Below are 22,943 nucleotides of genomic sequence, written 5' to 3'. Positions count from 1 at the left end.
TGTTGCTTTCCTGCAGCAGGGCTAAATGTTAAAAAATACTACCTGCCTGGCACCCAGAACTAAATGTCCCAGGCATCAGGTGATAGGAATTGTACATTCCTGTGCCTGGTGCCAACAGCGAATGGGCTCACAGAATCCCAGGCATCAGGATGCAGTTTCTAGTCGCCCTGGCGACCTGGCGCCTAGGAATCCTGGTATACATCCAAGATTGCTTATATTCCAGGGAGACCAAAAAACGTATCAGTAAAAATATTCCTTTCAGTATTCATTTCAAATGGCACGACAATGCATCTAATACAACGTAACACACTTGTGTTATAGCACACAAAAAAAGCAGAGTTGCGAACCATCAGTTGTTTTAAATGTTGCAAGTCCGGTATAAATGTGTTACAGAGCTTTGGCAGGCTATTCAATATAAATGGGCTGCATAACACAATACACATTAAAGCAGAGTTCGACCCAAAAGTGGAAGTTCCACTTTATGCACTCCTCACCCCCTTACATGCCACATTTGGCATGTCATTTTTTTTTGGGAAGGGGGGGGGGGGGGTAGGGGGAGCAGGTACCTAGTTTTCACAACTACACAGCTCACACTTCTGCTAGGCAGCTCGAGTGGAAGTTCTCCTCTCTCCCTCCCTCCCTGCAATCTTCTGAGATACATCACAGGTCCCAGAAGACTGCCCGGCCATTGAGGAGGCGCAGCGTGACTCATGCATGCACAGCGCGCACCCGGCTGTGAAGCTGCAAGCTGTCACAGCCGGGTGCCCACACTTGTAATGTTGGAACTGGGGAGATGGATCGCTGGATCATGGGACAGGGGAATGTTTGTTTATTAAAAGTCAGAGGATACACTTTTTGCAGCTGCTGAATTTTAATAAACACAAACATGGCTGGAATTCCGCTTTAAGGCTCCATTCACACCAATTTGTTTTTCCATGCTTTTTGCAGAAATGCAGGACATTTCTTTTAACATGGGTTCCTATGGAACACGTTTACATCAATGCATTTTGTGCCTCTGCATATTTGTAAAGGGTCAGGGACTTTTTGGAACGCACAATTATTTTTTTTTTTGCTCAATAGACTTCAATGGAGAAGCTGAAGAAAAGCAAGTAGTGCTATTTTTAACCCGATTTGAGGTTTTAAATCTGCCCAACAACAAATTTTCCCCCAAAAAAAAAGCATAAAAAGCACAATACCAAAATAATGGCAAAATGGTGGTAAAGAAACGTGGAGAACAAAGCAAAAAAGCAGAAATGCTCAAAAGCAACATGTATAGATGTGAATTGAGCCTAAACCCACTTGCATTACCACAACGCAATTATAAAGATAATCTAATAATCTAATGTTCATACAAACCTTTACAATAAACCAAATACAAAAGAATATGGTATTAACCTAAAATGTCAGACGTGAAGGACTCTTGGTTTTCTCTAGAGGCAATGGTCCTAGATAAACTTTTATCTTGTATATCAGTGGTCTCCAAACTTCAGCTCGGGTGGCCGGATGCAGCCCTTTGCTTGCCTTTATCTGGTCCTTGAGGCATTTTTCCTCCCACTGACACCAACATAGCATAATTCTTGCTACTGACATCAACAACAAGCACTATTCCTGCACTGACACCAACAATGGGGCACTATTCTTCCAACTGAAACCAACAATGGGGCACTATTCCTCCCCCAAATACTGAAGATGCACCGTTTACTCCGACTGACGCTAGGTCCATTTCTACAGCCAATGGCCACAGTCCGGTCCCCCTAAAGTCTAAAGGACAGTAAAATGGGTTTATAAAGTTTGGAGACCCCTGCTGTAGACAGATACATTGTTGTCCAAAACTGCTGGAACTGCAAGTATCAGACAACAGGCATCTAATGTCTGTAGATACTATATAATGGGGTTTGATTTACTAAAATTGGAGAGCGCAAAATCTGGAGAGTGCAGCTCTGCATAGAAACTAATCAGCTCCCAGGTTTTTCTGTCAAAGCTTAACTGCACAAACTGACGTTAGAAGCTGATTGGCTACTAGCACAGCTGCACCAGATTTTGCACTCTCCAGTTTTAGTAAATCAACCCCATTGTCTATGAAGACAGAAACTGATACTTATAGTATATTCATTTGATATAAATATATATTTAATAATGTATTATTGAACACATATCTGTGCTAAAAAACATTTTTTCATATATCTGCCTAGTGTTTGGTTTTAGGCCTGCTGCACACCTTCACGCATGGAAACTCATCTGAACTGAAGGAATGGACCTCCGGCACACAGGTGAACCAGCATTCAACAGTGCACCTCAACACAGGGTAAAGCTTGGTTTTATTCATACAGGGGACGAATGAGCAGACCCTGGACACTCAGTTTATGCCAATGTATGGTCCTTTGCACTCGTGTGAATGGGCCCTTGAAGCTGAACTTTGGGAAAAAAGATTATTTTTGCACATTTTCTATGTACCAACAAATAACCTCTAATTATGTGTGTCCCATGTTTGGATGGTGGCTCTGCATTAGTTAGAACTCTTATGCCGCGTACACACAATTGGAATTCTCGTCGGAAAAAGCTCTGATGGTTTTCCCGACGGAATTCGGCTCAAGCTGTCTTGCCTACACACGGTCACATCAAATTCCGATCGTTTATAACGCGGTGACGTACAACACGTACGACGGGACTAGAAAAAGGAAGTTCAATAGCCAGTAGCCAATAGCTTCTGTCTCGTAGTTGAATCTGAGCATGCGTGACTTTTGGCGTGTCGTAAATGCATACACACGATCGGAATTACCGATAGAAAGTTTTTCCGTCGGGAAAATTGGGTAAATGCTATCAATTTTTGGCTGGCGGAAATTCGGACAGCTAAATTCCGATGGAGCATACACACGGTCGCATTTTCCAATGCAAAAAGCTCTCAACGGTCTTTTTCTGGCCGGAATTCCGATCGTGTGTATGCGGCATTAGTTTCCCTCATCACCAACAGTACAGTGAGTGCCAAATCTCCAGCACTGCAATTTACAGTTCTGGCTCTCATATGGTGCATACAGTAAAGGATAGCGATTCGCAGTTAGAGCGACTGAATTTATTCTCTCTTGAGAAGAGGAGATTAAAGTGGTTGTAAACCCTTACAACACACTTTGACCTACAGGTAAGCCTAGATTAAGGCTTAACTGTAGGTCCAGGAAATATCTCCTAAAACCTATACGGTTTTGGAGATATTTGCCCAAAGACAGCCACCGCTGTCTACGGTACATGCGCCGTAGACATCGGCGCGCAGGCGCACTGAGCGCGGCATTTTCAGCGACAGAGCTGCCGCACGTGTTGGGTCCCGTGCGCATGCGCAGGAGTGACGTCATCGCGGCTTCGCCGAATGACAGCGGCGGAGCTGCGAGACCCCACCGAGAAGATGGATGCGCCGGACTACAGGGGACAGCGGTGACATCGCTGGCTCCTGTGTCAGGTAAGTGACACATAATGGACTACTATGCGATGCATAGTAGTCCATTATGCTTTGCCTTTGCAGGGAATGAAAGAGGAAGTAAACTCATCAGGGTTTACTTCCTCTTTAAGGGGGATATGATCAACATGTATAAATTACATAAGTAGTCCATATAGTAAACTTGATGTTGGGTTATTCACTTTAACGTCATCACAGAGGACAAGAGGGCACACTTTATGTCTGGAGGAGAAGAGATTTAATCTCCAAATACGGAAAGGTTTCTTCACAGTAAGGGCTCATTTCCACTAACTTTGGCTTCAACACACATGAACGGCTAGTTTACACTTGCCTCAAAACAAGGCATCGGACAGGCTTTGTTAAAGCTCTCTGAATGCTGTCACTAAATAAAATGGCTAGCTTACAGTCTTGTTTACACCTGCTTTTGCTTTGCTTCGGCATTGCTTCAAAAATTTACCCCATGTAGCTTCAGTGGTGCTTCAAAGTGTCTTCAAAGCATCCATAGATGTCTATGGTAAAGCTTACTTGAAGCCCCACTGAAGCCCCATTAAAGCCTCATCGAAGCCCCACAAAGCATCACGAAGCCTCACCAAAGCCCCATCAAAGCTCCACCAAGCCTCACTGAAGCCCCACCGAAGCCTCATCAAAGTGCCAGGCAAAAGGAGGTGTAAACTAACCATTTTTTTTGAGTGACAGGAGCTTTGACTGGCATTCAGAGAGCTTCAACAAAGCCTGTCCTAAGCCTTGTTTTGAAGCAAGTGTAGGCTGTGAAAATGTGGAATAGACTGCCTCAAGAGCTGGTTCTGTCCAGCTCAGTAGATTGCTTTAAAAAGGACTGGATTGTTTCCTAAATGTATATAATATAACGGGATACTAACATTTATCGGTAAAGTTGATCCAGGGAATATCCGATTGTCTCTTGTGGAATCAGGAAGGATTTTTTTACCCTGCTGTAGGAGATTGGATTAAACTTTGCTGTTTGTTTTTTTGCCTTCCTCTGGATCAACTGCAGGTATGGGATTTTATAGATGTAGTATTTTAAAATCTTCTTTTTTTTTTTTCTCTCTTTTATTGGTTGAACTAGATGGACTTTTTTCAACCAGATTAACTATGTATCTATGTAGCATGCACTCTACCTCGTCCATTTATCTTGTACTGCTTTCACAAATAAAGTGGACAGATTTATATAAAAAGTTCTATATGTCTGCATGATAAATGTAAAGCATTGCTGTTCACCTTTCAGGTAAATTTTACATTAACTGAGAATATGTACTTTCCGAAAAATCACTTTAGTATCCTTTTAAATGCTTCCACTTTGTTCACCTCTCAGCATCCACTCTACCCGACAGCCTTCCTTGCTGGTTCCCACCTATTAGACCAAACTATATTAGAGATAAGGTCAGCATTCCAATGGATGCAGCGTGAAACAGGTTTCTACAGTTCAACCATGACCACAGGCAAAATATGAACTTTCCATAGAGGATACTTTACAAACTTGTTAAAAAATAGTACATTTTGCTGCATTTACTAAGTTTAAAATATTACTTCTCTTCTCTACAATATCAAATGCAAACATTAAGGGCCGGTTCACACTGCTGTGCAAGCATTACGGCATCAGTGCTGAGACGTGTAAAAGTGCATTACTGTAAAGTATTGATGTGCACTCCTGATGGGTTTGGGATGCGTTTACCTGTTTGAATGCAATTTTTGAGCTTCGTAATTATGTCCTCATGAGACATCATATCACCTCAGAAAGATGGCGGCCAGAAAGGGAAATACTTTATTAAACTTTATTTGTATATACTTTTTTTAAATTGTATTTGTACTGCGCAATCATGTGCAGTCACATTGCGTTTCAGTTGGATGCACTGTATAGCATTGCCTTTGCGTTGCACAAAAATGATGCATGTTCCAGTTTAGCACAAGCCAGCCAATGCAGGGCATAGATGTGAAAAAAACGGAACTAATCCAAAAGTTATTTCCCTTGCTATTACATTGTGGTTATGCTGGCCAACACAACCCAATGAACCACAGCAGCTCTGGTGTGAGCCGACCCTAAAGAGTTATTTCACTTATACATACATTTCCCCAAAAAGGTCCTCATGCACCACAGTGTCTGAATTATATTAAAATATATAAAACGCTGTGAAAAATGCCCACCTCTTCAGCTGCTGATACCATTGTCCTCTTCATCTGTTTTGCAGAGGGCAGGACACACTCAGCGCCAGATACATAGTCCCGAAAATCCACAAACAAGCACTCCCGGCCTTCCTCCCCACTCATATATGTGCAGCCTTTGCTCTCTTGCAGCTATGGTTTTTTTTGTGAGAGTAAATCAGAAAAAACTGCGCTGTGCAGGTGGGGAAGAGAGGATGGGAGTGCTCATTCGTGGATTTTCAGGGCCATGCATCTTACGCTGGGTGCACCCTTCTATATGCAGGATGGGCGTAGAGGACAATAGTGTCAAGAGGTGAAGAGTTGGGCATTTTTCTGAAACCAACAATGGGGCACTATTTTTCCCACAGATAGGAGGCACCCTTCCTCCTACTGACACCAATGAAGGAGCACTATTCTTGCCACTAATACCAATGATGGGACACTCTTCCTTCCATTAACACCAATGATGGGGCACCATTCTTCCCTTGACACCAACAATAAGGCACTCTTCCTCCCACTAAAATGGAACATTGGTTGCTGCCACAGATAAAGTGTAATTTTCCATAAAAACACTGGCCACGTTCTGGCTTCCCTTAAGCCTGAAGGACAGTGAACTGGCCCTTTGTTTAGAAAGACTGGAGACCCCTGGTTTTGGCAATGGAGCACAGCTTTTTAATACATTGGCAACATTGTGGTGCATAGAGACCTTTATGGGAAATATGTGTAAATATATACTTACTCTTTAAATCTTTCTAGATAGTTAGATACAATGGGAAGCCTGAAGGAAACAACAGTTCTGAAAGCTCTGTTTTACATAGCACTGTAATGAGAAACAGGATGGATTGCACCATGTTATAGAATAGCAAAGCTTGACTGGGTGGAAGTGACATGGTTGGATTATCACCAATAACACGTAAATAAAGACTGTGGTTATAACAGATTTCAATAATCCAGAGCTCCCACTCACAGTTCTTGGGTGTGCTAGTATATCATATGTATCTGTTCACAGCTGTACTTATCTATAGGGTCCAGCTGGTTGCTGACATGCATTTCCCACATGAGATATGAAACGTGAGAATTTTAAACATAGCTCAATGACAAAGGTGTTTTCATGGTCTAGTTATAGAAAAGCCTCCCCATGCTGCTTATCAAAGGTACCTCTATATTATACAAAAATATTCTGTCATATCTCTGGTGACAATAGTATGTTCACAGGGGGATTTCCATGTATACATTTATATGCAATATATCAGCGTATAGCATATAAAATCTATGTGACACACGTCATCAGCTCTGGAACCTGTGAAGATCACAACACTTTGTGAATCAATGAGCAATGCTAGAAATAGCAATGCTGGGCAAGGGGGAACTCTGGGAATACAGCGACCCCCCCAATTTATGCTTGCCTATGTTTTCTGGATCTAATAATAATGTTAGAGTGAAATTAATATGTGTAAAGTGTACATATTTGAAAATCAAAATGTTTAAAATAAATTTCTGTAACTTGAGTTTGCACAATATTACTTGTCTGTTCAAAGAGCAGTTCACAACATGTATGTGCGATAAAGTGCGCATGCGTTCCCATGTATCATGTGTAGGGCAGCCAATTAACTTCAAAGAGCCGCAATTCACATGGGAAACATGCAAAAGTCCACCCTTTTGCAAAAATTTGGCACCATTTTTTGTTTTTGTTTTTTTTGCGTGAAAACTCGTGTTAGCCGTTGTGTGGGTCCCATTATGAATTGATGGCCCCACCAAATGTCTGCCAAAGGGTAACACGTTTCTGTGTGTATCAGGAAAGCGCGTAATTTTGCAGGGCAGGGCTGTCCACCAAAATTGTCTACCCACTCTCCTGAGTATTGGATATTTGGTCACATATTTTACACTGCCAGTTATTTGGTACACTATGGGGTTGATTTACTAAAACCGGAGAGTGCAAAATCTGGTGCAGCTGTGCATGGTAGCCAATCAGCTTCCATGTTTTTTTTCAAAGCTTAATTGAACAAGCTAAAGTTACCATGTACAGCTGCACCATATTTTGTACTCTACAGTTTTAACAAATCAACCTCTATATATCAACTACTAAAAATATCAAGTGAGATATCTCCATGTATAGGAAAGTGTACCTTTAAAGGCAAAAAACATTATTTCATATAATAAAAATATGTAATCATTTTCTCTCAACAACTAGTAAATTACAAATAACATTCCCCTAGTGCTGCCGCCTGAATAGATACTAATGAAGGCATATTAGAAGGTCGTGAATATACAAGGACATTCATACAAAACCTTCTTTTATACCTTTAACATATCACAAATTCTCCTCTAGAGTCCTCTCAATGAAAAATAACTTGTTTATTAAGGCAATTAAAAAAACAAGGATAATGTGTACAAAATAAAAATCCATGTTAACCAACCAGATCAAGTTTCCTGTAGACAAATAGGTAGTGGATCAATTTTGTTTGGCTGACTAATGGATTGATTGACTGATCAATAGATTGACCGATTTGGCTCACTTAACTGTGCATTTTGTTCATTACCTTACTATAGGCTCAATTAACCAAGCTTCAACACAAGGATAAGGATATACATTTCAGCCACATGACTGTTAATTTCAAATCTCATTGGACTCAGCTTAAAATATATACCGGTACATATATTTTATATTTGTATCCTTATCCTGGTGTGTAAGCTTTGTAAATTGAACCTTATGTCTACAGAACTATCTGGGAGTCCAACTTCAATATTCCTGGATACACAGTTGAGTTGTATAAATTAGCAAATCACACCCTAAATGGAATATATAGTGTTTTTCGAGGCATACTGTATACATTTTTATTATGTTCAGAGCTATTTTTTCATTAATGGAATTTCTAAAAGTAGTGTAATTGCACATGGATATCTCATATTTATTGTCAGACAGCAGCTGGACCTGTGTACCCTTTTCCAAATGTTTACCAGACTAATCTTAACTAATGAAAAAAACTGCTTTACACACCCCAATAGCTCAAGCTCACATTTACACATAGCTGAATAAGTCCAATAAATGATGTATCCCTCCTTTGTTCAATATTTCTCCCTGCTCTTTACAGTGTCATGCAGGGTTTCAATTAAAGGCAGAGAGTCAGAAAGCAAATAGAACATCTATAATGTTGTGTGTGACTCCAGTGATCTGGGTGCACCCTGTAATACATGCTTATTTTTAAAATAAAGATTTTTTATTTAAAAGTAAGCAAAATTATACATACAGTAAAACAATATAGCATTTACATATACCCTTAAAACTTCCCTTTTTTAACGCATCCTTTTCGCAATAGCAGGGGATTTTGATCGCCTCTCTTCGGAGCCGGTTCACATATCTCTGCAGCGGGTCCGGTGCGTTTTGCACAAAAACGCTGTGTGTCTTTTGGTCTGTTTTAGGTCCGAATTCAGCCCAAAATTCAGGCTGAAATTGGACCTGAAACTGTGAACCAGGACACACCAGACCACTGCTGTGAGACGGATGCGGTTCATATGTGAATCCAGCCTTAAAGATCAACATAAAGCAGTTCTCCCTATACATAGCACCAAAACTGGGCATTCAAATTCATTTACCATTGGAAATTAAAATTACTTGGGTCACTTACTATGGTTTCTTTGCTTAGGAAGCAATCAACCCTTAAAGAAAGCTTGATGAGCCATGAGAAGAATATGCATTAGGTCAATGCTATAGTCAATTCAAAAATCATCCTCGACATTGAAAGCACTCGGCAGCAGTGTAACCAATATTACAGTCAGAATTTCATTTCAATGTATCATCTGAAGTTCCAATTTGAAAGTATTAGATGCCTAGTCTCATAATTACTTGTGGACAACTTATTAATTGAAATTGTCACATGAAACCATTCAAAGCTATTTTGGGCAGTAACTACCCTGAATGTTTTATAAAGGAAAGTAACCAAATAAGAACTGTGCCACATAATTAAGAATTGCCCAATTTTACCAATACTACAATATTGCAACATGGCATATTCTTGACATAGAGTAATCATGATGAGACCTAGATGGAGTTTAATGTTCTATTTTATCTAAAGCCTTTTTTTTTCTCTCTCTTTTTTCTAAATAGTTAACCCCAGTTGATGAAGTCTCTGGAAAGTCACATTTTTAAACAAGTCATAGAGTTGATCAAGTAGTATGAACATAAGGTAGCCATAGACACAAGATAGGAGTTAGCAGTACAATAATTTTGTAGCATAACCACTTCATTACCACAATACACCTTTCAGCTCTCATGCAATTTGTGCTGTGCAATAAAATCATTAATTAATTTTGCACCAGAGAACTAGGAATGGGTACGTGTATGTGCTTCTAGTTCTCAGACATTGCTCTCAATTTGAACAATTAATCATTGAATTATCAACAAGTGAAGAGATGAATACTGATGCTACTACATATGGGCTGGGCATCTAAGCTTTAATGATTTATGATCACAAAAAGATGACTATTAATGGCTGCATGTCCATTTCATGTCCAACGCATACACTTCTAGCTTCGGGATCTCTGAGGAATAACAGCAATTGGTCAAAGTCAAACGGTTAAGGAGTAACTGTACTTTTGTATTTAATTGAATTGAATTTGTTATTAATAATAATAATAATAATAATAATAATAACTGTCAATGACCTGCTTCACCTGCAGGGCTCTAATGAGACAAATTGCAGGGTCTGCATCCCTTTAGATGTGATTTCTCTTTGGGAGTATCTCATAAAAAATACAATTTTTGTTGAAGGTGATGCCAAAATCTGATTTGAATCGTAATGCAGACTTCTGGAAAACTTAGTAGGCCAATCAAAAAAACAGGAAATTATATCTGGGGGGCGTTCTGTACACATTTTTTGTAAAGAACTCCTCCAGGTAGCCATACTTCATTGAATTTTAATAGAAAATTACAGAGTTGTAGATTGAAAAGCAAAGTTATTTTTTTAATAACATTCAATTACAATATGACTTGTGTTGCAATTGTATATGATATATTCATTTTCATTTATTTGCAAAAAAAAATTTCCCACAACAGTGGAGTTACCCTCCCAGTCTGCCTAGTGGAATATCCAGAGGTCAGGTTGGCTATTTGAACATACCTGCAACAATCATCTTTTAGGTAGTTGTATCTTTAGACCACTACAAATAAAAATGTAAAGGGTCGGTCTACCCGAAATTGATATTAAAATTTTTAGTAGGGTGGGCTGAGTCAGCCCCTGGCTTCTAATGTGTCTTGAATACTGTGAGTTGGGGTTGTTGCAACCCATCCTTACATTGTGTTCCAGCTCCTCCTGATAAATTTTCCATCATGTAATAAATAACAAATCCAACAGGGAGACTAGGACTCCCTGAGAAAGGCTACAGCAGGTGTGCAGACCAAGAAACTGAAGCACTGAGACCTTACCAGTAAAACAGAAGCATTAAACTGGAGTTTAACTCTCCAGAATTTGGCAAAACCTGAAAGTGGACCTCAACCTATTTGGGGACTCTACATAATCTCCTCCCCTCCTGTTAAACAAGCATATATATTTTTTAATTAATATTCTTATTTACCTTCAATTATGGGACCTAGCACTATACTTTATACATTCTGGCCAAGCAGGAATGATGTTCCCCCTGAACCAAAGCTATCTGGGACACTCAAGGCATGCACCGTGCCATATCATCAGGGGGCCAGCTGCAAAAACCAGGAAGAGACAACTGGCACCCTGATGGCGTAAGAAGAGAAGATGTTGGAGCAGGGCTAGCATGCTGTGTTGGATTGGCTGATTACACCAGCCAACAATGGGTTTGCTGGTCCTACGAGTACGTTTTTTTGAGGACAACCCAGTGGACAATGTAAAAGGGGAAAGAAAAAATTGTACAGGGGAAAAAGAAAAGTTTCTTTTGAAGTTTTGGACAACTGACCCCTTTAAAGCGGTGAGGTATTAGTACTAATACTGCTTCTAGTGTGTTGTACCCAATGGTTTGCCTTTGTATCAATGCACTCAGAGTTCTCAAATGGGGGTTCGTTTCCCATACCAAGAGTAAACCCCCCTTTCAATTAAAAAAATATGTTAGTTCTTTCACCATCAGTGAAGCACTTTTCCACCTAAAGTCTAATGCCGCATACACACGATCGGTCTTTCCGGCAGACTAGGTCCGACGGAATCAGTCCGTCGGACAATCCGATCGTGTGTGGGCTAATCTAATTGTTTGTTTAAAAAATCCGATGGACCTAGAAATAGAACATGTTTCAAATCTGTCCGATGGACTCAATTCCTATCGGGAAAACCGTTCGTCTGTATGCTGGTCTAACGGACCAAATACGAGCGAAGCCATTGGCTACTGAATATTGAACTTCCTTTTTTAGTCCCATCTTACGCCATTACGTTCAAAACAAAAGGACTTTCGTGTGTGGGCAAGTCCGTTCGGAAAGTCCGTCGGAACTCCACCGAAAGTCCATCGGGAAGACCGTCGGACCTAGTCTGCCGGAAAGTCCGGTCGTGTGTGCGCGGCATTAGTCTTGGCTAATAAAAGTACCATCAAACTGTTTTAAAAAGCTGCACTTACCACCTAAAAATATTTGTATGTATCAATATACAAATTTGTAACCGGTAACTATAGCAACCATCTATTGTCAGCAAGTACAATTCAGGTTCACAATGTCAAAATCTCAACTCTCATTTCAATAAAGCCTTTATTTTCTAGACAGTATAACTTCTCCTAATTACTCCGCACAAATCTTTCATTAACCTCATCTCTAAAAAGCATGGGATAATTACCAACGGAGTCTCATTGCACTCGCGCCCCCCCCCCCCCCCCCCCTTTCCATTGTTATTTAAAAGCCCAGAACCAAGCTGTCAGTATGGGGATGGAATAGATCCTATCAACCCCACAGGGAAATATATCACTTTCACTATTTCCCAGACAAAAGTCTCTTTTAACAAGACTGCCGGATTGAGGACTTCTGGGACCGCACTACCAAAAATCAAGTCTTTTTATTGCTCAGCAAATACCTGTATAAGATTGCAATCATGAGACTAAAGTGCAACCCTAGCAAATAAGTGCACACTACTGTATCTAATTAAAAGACTGGAGCAGCATTAAAAGCTTAAGCGCTAATTATATTATTAACACCTCCAGTACATGCACTCCTTATTAAAGGGATTAAAGCTACAATGTAACTCATTATTCTACTGGATGCACAAACTGTACCAGGCCAGGCAAACTAACAAGTGTCACTTATTTGGGGGTCTGATTAGCCATATGGTGCACAGATTCCAATAGAGGAGGGTTGGTGGGGGGGGGACAAGGCAAGGCATGGGTGACAAGCCTTACCTGTGCTGTTGTAGGAATTGTTTTTCTCCTCTGTGATCAGAACAGTCCTTGACAGATCCAGTACTGAGGCTGTTGCTGGCTGCATGTCCTCATTCAATGGCAGGCACACATAGGAAGGGGAGCAAGCAGGTAAGAATGAGTGGAGATGCCTGTCTGCCTTGCCCCTGGGCTTCCTCTTCTCCTGCAAGAGGTTTAATGAAGCATCAATCTTCTGAACGCATAATGACAAGCTGGCCCAGATCTCCTCCTGCTATCTCATTAATCTCTAATCTGCAGCGGACAGAAACAGTTAAAGGAGTGAAATATTTGCTCAAGTCTGAGCGGCTGGAAGCGAAGAGCTGTGAGTGTGCGCTGTATTATATGTGCTGCAGGGAGCCGCTGCTCGCGGGTGCCCTCTACAGGCCAATTAGAAGAAGGCACGCTGGACTGGCTTCTGATGCTTCATCATCTTCTGCCTTGGGGGGACCCCTTTTGTGTAAATCAAACATCCTTCATCGGAGGATCCTGAGACTCAGACTGGCTTTACAGATGGAGAAGACTCTTTACTCTCTTTCATTACACAAGTGGAGAGGTTCTCATTTATCAAGCTGTATAGGGAACAATAAAAGGTTGCCAGTCTCCAGCACAGGTTTGCTGGGTGGGTAATAAGAAGGCAATTCATCAGCAGCCTGTGAGTGATGATCATGGGTAGGGGGTCAAGCATGCTGTGAGCTGAATACCTTTATGGTTACATAGTTAATAAGGTTGAATAAAGACACAAGTCTATCCAGTTCAACCTGAGTGATTGTCTACAATTGTCCCTATCCCTGTACATTGTACATCACACACTCACACAGGGCTGGTGCAAGGATTTTTGACACCCTAGGCGAAACCTCATTTTACTGCCCCCCATTGGCTCCACCCCTCACTCCACTCCCTTTGCCGTGCTCGTGTGACAGGAGGTGGCGCTATACCGGAAGCATCGGCTCTGCTTCCTCTAGTGCTGGCTCTAGTGCTGCACCTCAAATTACACTACCAGTCAGACGAAGCAGCTGCCTGAGACTGAGTTAGTTACAAGCTGCAGCCTGCAGACACAGAGGAAAACCAGTGGTCGGGCGCCCCTAGGCAGCAGTGCGCCCTAGGCAGCTGCCTAGTTTGCCTAGTGGTAGCATCGGCCCTGCACTCACATCGGTCCTTATGGTAAATAAGGATACCTGAAACTGAGCCCTACCATTAAAGTAGTTGTAAACCCTTACAGACCACTTTGACCTACATGTAAGCCTAGATTAAGGTTTACCTGTAGGTCCATGAAATATCTCCTAAACCCACACGGTTTAGGAGATATTTGCAAAAAGACAGGCACTGTTGTCTACGGCACATGCACCGTAGACAGCGGCGTGCAGGCCCACTGAGAATGCCGCTGCTAACGGCGATATGCCGTTAGTGGCGGGTCCCGTGCGCAAATGCGCGGGAGTGATGTCATCGCTGCTCCGGCCACTCACAGCGCCGGAGCAGCAATACCCGGAAGAAGATGGATGCTTCGTGCTACAGGGGACAGTGGTGACATCGCTGGCTCCTGTGTCAGGCAAGTGACACATAATGGACTAGTATGCAATGCATAGAAGTCAATTGTGCTTTACCTTTGCAGGGAGACAAAGAGGAAGTAAACCCATCAGGGTTTACTTCCTCTTTAAAGCGGAGTTCCACCCAAAAATGGAACTTCCGCTTTAAGCACTCCTCGCCCTCTTACATGCCACATTTGGCATGTCATTTGTTTGGGGGGGAGTGGGGGCTTTATTAGGAGGAGAACTTCCTGTCCCATGTCCTCCTTCCGCCCAGGGACCGCCAAGGCGACTCCTCCTTTAGCCTTAGGCAGCCCCTCCTTCTAAACAATCTCCTGGGACACGTGACAGGTCCCAGGAGATCGCCTGTCCACTCCAGGAGAGCAGCTTGACTCGTGCATGCTCCGTGCGTGCCCAGCCGTGAAGCCAAAAGCTGTTATGGCCGAGTGCCCAGAGTGGCAATGGAGGGGAGAGGAGCGAAGCACCGTTCGCCCACATCGCTGGACCGTGGAACAGGTAAGTGTCTGTTTATTAAAAGTCAGCAACTACACTTTTTGTAGCGGCTGACTTTTAATAAACATAAAAAGCCTGGAACTCCATTTTAAATGATAGGAATGTGTTTACAAAATAAAGTTAAAGCGGGAGTAAACCCACTGACATTTTTTTTTCCAGACCTGTAAGGCAAAAGGCATAATGAGCTAGTATGTACCGCATTCTAGCTCATTATGAAATACTTACCTTAGAACGAGGCCCCGACATCTCACCCGATCCAAGCCGAGGGAGCTGACATGTTCCCTCGGCGTGTCTTCCGGGTACCGTGGTTCATTGCGAGGGGAAATATCTCCTAAACCATATAGGTGTAGGAGATATTTTTTTTACCTACAGGTAAACCTTATTATAGGCTTACCTGTAGGTAAAAGTAAAAAAAAAGACTATACAACCGCTTTGAAGTGGAAGGCCACCCTAAACAAAACAAAAATGACATTAACATTCACAAAAAAATATATAAAAAAAAATTTGAAAAAAATTTTAAAAAATTTACTTACCAGAAACCCCTGTTGCTAGACTAGTCTTCCTAATCTGCCTCTTCCTATTCCACAGCGCTTCCTCCTCTTCGGCGAGCTGCCCCGTTGTCTTCTGGGACATGTGTGTGTCCCAGAAAACAACGGGGGCCATTCACAAAACGCCGCACAGCTCACACATGTGCAGTAGGTAACGGGCAGTAAAGCCGCAAAGCTCCACTACCTGTTTCCCTTCATTAAGAACTTTGCCACCGGCACCCAATCCGATGGATGGATCGGGGCGCCCAACATCATGGGCTCGCTGGACAGGTAAGTGTCCTTATTAAAAGTCAGCAGCTACAGTGTTGATGTAGTACAGTGGAGTTGATGTAATTAAAGCGGAGCTCCACCCTAAAGTGGAACTTCCGCTCATCGGAAACCTCCCTCCCTCCGGTGCCACAGTTGGCACCTTTCAGGGGGGTGCAGATACCTGTATAATACAGGTATTTGCACCCACTTCCGGGCATAGGTAGCCACAGAATCTGCGGGTATTTACGCTACTTCCTGTCCCTTCCCTGCTGTCTGCTGGGAAACACACGGATCCCAGAGACAGCAGGTACTGTCCGTATTGTGCAACGCGACTCACGCATGCACAGTAGGGAACCAGCTTCACTTCCTGATTCCCATACCGAAGATGGCGGCGGCAGCACCCGAGAGCCAATCGATAGATCAGCTTCGCAGACCTCGCAGGCACGCTGGACAGGCGAGTGTCCATATTTTAAAAGTCAGCAGCTGCAGTATTTGTAGCTGCTGACTTAAAAAAAAAAAAATGGCAGAACACCCGCTTTAAAGCAGACCTTCAGGCATTTTTTCATCTTTCCATCTATTAAATCTCCTGCCCTTGTTGTTTTAACCACTTCAGCCCCAGAAGGATTCCCAACCAGAGCACTTTTTTGCGATACGGCAGTGCAGAGCTTAAACTGACAATTGCGCGGTCGTTTTTTTTCCCACAAATAAAGCTTTCTTTTGGTGGTATTTGATCACCTCTGCAATTTTTATTTTTTGCGCTAAAAAAACAAAAAACGAGCGTCAATTTTGGAAAAAAAGCAATATTTTTAACTTTTTGCTATAATAAATATCCCCCAAAAATATATATAAAAAACGAATTTCTTTCTAAGTTTAGGCCAATATGTATTCTTCTACATATTTTTGTGTAAAAAAAAATCACAATAAGCATATATTAATTGGTTTGTGCAAAAGTTATAGTATCTAGAAAATAGGGGATAGATTTTTGCCATTTTTTTTATTAGTAATGGCAGCGATCTACGATTTTTATCATGACTGTGATGTTATAGCGGACATATCGGACACTTTTGACACTATTTTGGAACCATTGTCATTTATACAGTTATCAGTGTTATAAAAATGCACTGATTACTGTGTAAATTACACTGGCAGGGAAGGGATTTAACACAAGGGGGTGATCAAGGAGTTAAGTGTGTCCTAGGGAGTGATTCTAACTGTGGGGGGGATGGGCTACCACTGATCTGACAGCGATCACTGCTACCGATGACAGGGAGCAGTGATCGCTGTCATGTCACTATGCAGAATGGGGAAATGCCTTGTTTACAAGGGCATCTCCCCATTGTGCTGATCCTGCACACATCGATTTGCAATTAATTTTAATACTCAAAGCAAACTACTCCTTGATCCATACATGTCTCTATGCTTTATTGTGCAGAGAAATTAACCCCACGCATTTCTAACGGCAACCATCTTAAGGGCAGATCATTCATGTAACATTTATGTCCTGGAATCCATCTGCCCTTAGCTGAAGTGGAACTAAACTACACTATATTACCAAAAGTATAGGGGCACCTGGCTTACATGCACATGAACTATAATGGCATCCCCTATTAGTCTGTAGGGTTCAATATTGAGTTGGCCCACCTCTTGCAGCTATAACAACAATTCTTCTGGGAAGGCTGTCCACACTGATGATGGAGGAAAAGGCCTGACTCACAGTCTCCACTCTAATTCATCCCAAAGGTGTTCTATGGGTTTGAGGTTAGGACTCTGTGCAGGCCAGTCAAGTTCCTCCACCCCAAAGTCGTTCAGCCATGTCTTTATGGACCTTGCTTTGTGCACTGGTGCGCAGTCATGTTGGAACAGGAAGGGGTCATCCCCAAATTGTTCCCACAAAGTTGGGAGCATGAAATTGTCCAAAATGTCCTGGTATGCTGAAACCTAAATAGTTTCCCTCACTGGAACTAAGGGGCCAAACCCAACCCCTGAAAAACAATCACACACCAAAAAAAAACACACCAAAAAACCCCCCAAAAAACGACCACACTTGCCTACACATGGCGGGATTTACCAAGCAATACCCCACATGTAAACTCGCTTCTCCATCATCAGCCTTGTAAACAAACCATACAAACACATAGAATATGGGGAGTTTTGGTATTTTATATGAAGCACATATATATATATATATATATATGCCTCCATCCCTGGTTCAAGTAAACAAAAAGGAAGTTTGGGACTTTAAATGAGGCATTTGACTAGTTGAGTTTTGATTATATGTTAGGATGTTTTAATGGAATAAATATATGTAAAATACATTACAATGGTATATAACATGTGTTTTTTCTATCGCTCGATTCTCACTGCTAGACCCAGCGGGGGACAATTAGAGCATCGGACCAATACTGTATCCACCTAGGCAAGTATCATTCTGAAAAAAAAATCATCAACATAGGGACAAGGTGCTTTGGGTTGGGGGGCGCATGGCCCCCCTGCCCCAAAGCAACAACCCCCCCATGTTGAGGGCTCGCCCCCCCTTTCCTGACCTGCCAGGCAGCATGTTTGGATAAGGGTGTGGTATGAATCTTGGGGGGACCCCCATTCCATTTTTTATTTGGTGCGGGGGGGGGTTCCCCTTAAGCTGCATACCGAAGGGTCTGGTATCGTCTTGAGGAGGGGAACCTCATGCAAATATTTAAAAAATTTTAGTTGGGTTCCCCCCTAAAGATTCTCAGCACACAAGTCGCACCGCAAGTTGAATCCTCTTGATCCGACTTCTAGTGCGACCTCTATTCAAATCAAAGGGCTCCCATAGGGAACCATTGATTTTGAATAGAGACAGAAACGCCGGATGAGGCTTAACAAAGCGCTAATCCTTGTTAAATCGCATTTAACACTTTTTGCCGGCGTCTGATGTCTCAGAACACACTAGTCCTGGAGTATTTACAGCTCAAAAACGCCATGGTGGGCATGGGGCCATAGGCTAACATGGAGAGGCATTTTTAAGCTGCAAAAAACGCTCAAAAAAGCGGCTGTAAAAACGTCCGTGGGCACGAGGCCTCAATATTCAAAGTAAACTCCCCCATCCATCCATTTCTCCATGCTTTATTTTGTTAAGAAATTACTTTAAGCTCCCCCTCCCTACCCCAAGCATTTCTAGCTGTGGCCATCCTCCATAAGGGCAGTGTAGTGTCTCCGTTCAAAAGAAACAGTTCCATATCTTAAATAATCATCTAGAGTAGCCTATGTAAATATATAAAAAATTGGATAATTTCTGGTACAGACAAAGTCTTACATCCCTGGTATCAAATTCAAAGAAGAAAATAAGAGAGAAATCTCATGCAAATATAATGGGATTTTAAATTTAGACAATAAGTCTGTGAATAAGGCGAGCACCAACAACATCAGATTTTAAAAAAATGTATAGTTTATTACATTAATTACATAAAATTCATAATAAAAAACACATAATTGTTTTACATAATAAATAATAAATAGACAATACAATGATGCTTAACATCTGAACTCAAAGAATCGTTGACAGGCAGGGAAACCGACATGTTTCGCCGATTGCTTCATCGGGGTTTATGCACATATCATTGATTTCATCTATATTTTATAAAATATTAAATATATAAATATATATGAATAGGCCATTATTATATATTATCAAACATCCATAGGAACAAGAGAATACAATAAAATATTATTGTATTCTCTTGTTCCTATGGATGTTTGATCTTGTTCCTATGGATGTCTATTTATTATTTATTATGTAATACAATTATGGGTTTTTTATTATGAATTTTTGATACTATGTAATAAACTATAAATTTTTTTTAAATCTGATGTTGTTGGTGCTCGCCTTATTCACAGACTCAGTTTAAAATCCCATTATATTTGCATGAGATTTCTCTCTGGTTTTCTTCTTTGCATCTAGAGTAGCCTATCCAAACCTTTGTTTAATTTTCAGAAAATGTAATTAATCGACATATCTACAGCTCACAGTACACTAACTTTAAAGTGGAACTAAACTATATCTGAGCACCACAAACCGAAAACACTATTTAATTAATTTTTAATATGCAATACTCAATATGTTTCATCAAGCATTTACTTCCTGGAATCCATCTGACCTTAGCTCAAGCATAAAGGCAGGTAGGTGTGCTTGTGACTTGTGCTCATCCCCCACCAGGTGAAATAACCTGCTCACCTCCAACACACTCAAAACACGCTCATCTGTGTCCTAAAGCTGATTTCAATTCCAAAGGCAGCAGACCTTCAATCGTTCCCCTCAGACTCTGGATCTAGACACCTAATTCCACATCAGCTTGTATGGAATCCTCCATCTATTACATGGGACAAAAAGGCATAAGTCCTAGGATGTATAACATCATTTGACCTAGGCCTGGAAACCAGGAAGTAACTGAAGAAATGTAAAAAAAAAAGTAAATATGATATACCGTATATACTCGAGTATAAGCCGAGATTTTCAGCCTCTTTTTTGAGGCTGAAAGTGCCCCCCTCGGCTTATACTCGAGTCATCGCTGTCTGCCTGCTCGATCAGCGTATCGAGCAGACAGACAGCGGCCATTCTAACATTCAAACGCCGCGCCTCCGCCTCCGCCTTCGCCTGTGATAGGCGGAACACTGAATTTCCCAGCAGCCTGTGTTCCGCCTATCACGGACATCGTCTCATCCTCGTACTACGGACGAGGATGAGACGATGTCCGTGATAGGCGGAACACAGGCTGCTGGGAAATTCAGTGTTCTGCCTATCACGGACATCCGATAGGCGGAACAGCAGTCAGTGGGAAATTGAGTGTTCCCCCTATCACCGACGGAGGCGCGGCTTTTGAATCCTAGAATGGCCGCCGACGAAGAGCTGAAGGACGGAGGCTCGGCTCGGGACGGGACGGGACGGGCCGGGCCGGGACGGGACGCAGGCTGGACGGGACGCAGGCTGGACGGGACGCAGGCTGGACGGGACGCAGGCTGGACGGACACAGGCTGGACGGACACAGGCAGGCTGGACACAGGTAGGCTGCACGGACACACACACACACACACACACACACACACACACACACACACACACACACACGGATGCATGGACACACACACACACACACACGGATGCATGGACACACACACACACACACACGGATGCATGGACACACACACACACACACACACGGATGCATGGACACACACACACACACACACACACACACACACGGATGGATGGACACACACACAGGGATGGATGGACCCACAGGGATGGACGGACACACAGGGATGGACAGGCATGTCTCACCCTCGGCTTATACACGAGTCAATAATTTTTTCCAGTTTTTTGGGGGTAAATTGGGGGCCTCGGCTTATATTCGGGTCGGCCTATACTCGAGTATATACGGTACTTTCCAATAATAAAAGTTGTCAATGTTGATTGAGTGAGTGAAGTTCCACTTAAATGAACCAAAGTTTCAGCTATCAAATGTGAGAGTCACTTCTTTATAAATGAACTATCTCCAATATAAAAGTTCCAATGCATTGAAAACGAACAGACAACTAACATTTAAAAATGCTTCTTTATACAACACCTTGATATCTTTGTGTAATCCTAAAATCCTGTGTCCCTCCATCACTCTGATAGACGGACACTCACCCAGTTAACCTGCCTCTCTTTTTACAAAGATCGGAGTCTTCGTTTATTGATGCTACACTTACCAGATATCACGGACTTCCATGACAGAAGTCTCAAGCGCTTGTACTGATGCCTGGGCTTTGTTTTCCTACAGGCTGGAACTCCATTGGCAGCTTGAGATGTCCTCAAAGTGTGTTCAGGTAGTTGGTAACAGATGGCAGCAATAAGATATATAGTGTAATTCCAGATCAGAATCTGTTCCTCATGGATTAATGGGATTTTTGAGGATGCGTATTTCTGTCATAAGGTAAGCACAACCACAAGGGAAAATGTAAAAAATAGATAATTTATTACAAAGGATACAACTTAAAATGGTAACAATATTTAGTCATAAAACCGATGACCAAGATTAATACTCATTTTTAAGAAACTTGAACAGATGCCGACGTGTTTCGCAGACTAGCTTACTGCTTCTTCAGGGCTGTTCACCATGCATCCAAATATCCTGACATTGATCAAAGATATATCACGCTATATGTATCAGAGGAGGACAGAAGCTCTATTTTGCCCCTAGTCAGGGCGAACAGGACTGGAATGTGCTGGCTCTGACTGTGGATTGTAGAAGTTGCTCTACTCCGATCTAAATATCTTTTGGCCTGTCCTCCCATTTCTATAGGTGGCAACACATCAGATGATCAGTGATACAATCTTTCAAACTGTACATATGGTTCAACATCCACAAGACCATATAGGTGACTCTGACATCACCTGTTTGTCACGGGATGTGGCCTGTCCTCTCTCTCCGATGTTGCAATATATCTCTCTCCGATGATGCATAAATTTAAAATTGTATAAATTCATGTATATACACGTCAGCTTGGCAGCACATAGCATTATTCAATGAAAAAAATATAAATTGTATAAAGATGATAAAGGATGGTATCTTAATGAATCTTATTAGGGCATATAGCTATATCCTGAATGGCTGACGCATTTCATGTATAAACACTTCCTCAGGGGCGGATGCTATAAGTTATCTATAAAAAACTTAATATAATTAAGTCTAATGTTAAGCTGAGAACAGCAGGAGAGGACAGGAGTTCCAGTCCTGGGTACTTACATAAGACAAATTACGATGGTATATGCTATGTGTGGGACCAGGGCCAGAAGGGTTGTCTGTCCTGGGAGCTGAGGTAGTCTAAAGCCCCATAAACACAGGGCGCATGTGCAGCATCCTCAGAGCACAGATTGCCAATCTCGATAACATTACGGAAGTAATGAGCAAGTCAAACAAACAAATCATACAAACAAGTGCAATCACATGTGAAAACACAGGGCTTCCTCCACTATTTCAGCGCTATGGAGCTTATAAATCTTAAAATAATATAAACACTTCAGAAAATTCAGTAATTTCTATAACCCCAGTTAATTCAATTAACCTCCCTGGCGGTATGATTATTTCAGATTTTTGATGCTCAAAGTGGTATAATGTTTTGCATGGAAATTTG

At 41.9% G+C, this 22,943-nt stretch overlaps 1 protein-coding gene across 1 annotated transcript in view; it reads right to left on the bottom strand.

Annotated features, from left to right (window-relative positions):
* The window catches only part of SUSD3 (sushi domain containing 3), a 184,663-nt gene extending 171,381 nt beyond the window's left edge, over positions 1 to 13,282 (bottom strand). The window contains exon 1 of the mRNA XM_077452089.1: positions 12,941 to 13,282. Coding sequence (XP_077308215.1) covers positions 12,941 to 13,025 — 85 coding nt within the window. The 5' untranslated portion in view covers positions 13,026 to 13,282. The remainder of the gene's footprint in view (positions 1 to 12,940) is intronic.
* Between the last annotated feature and the right edge of the window lie 9,661 nt (positions 13,283 to 22,943).

This window comes from Lithobates pipiens, unplaced genomic scaffold (genome assembly GCF_037356315.1).
Source record: "Lithobates pipiens isolate NorthernLeopardFrog02 unplaced genomic scaffold, aLitPip1_a1.2 Scaffold_23, whole genome shotgun sequence".
Classification (NCBI taxonomy): domain Eukaryota; kingdom Metazoa; phylum Chordata; class Amphibia; order Anura; family Ranidae; genus Lithobates; species Lithobates pipiens.
Note: the sequence above shows the minus strand (reverse complement) of the source record. Positions and strands in the feature narration are given on the sequence as shown.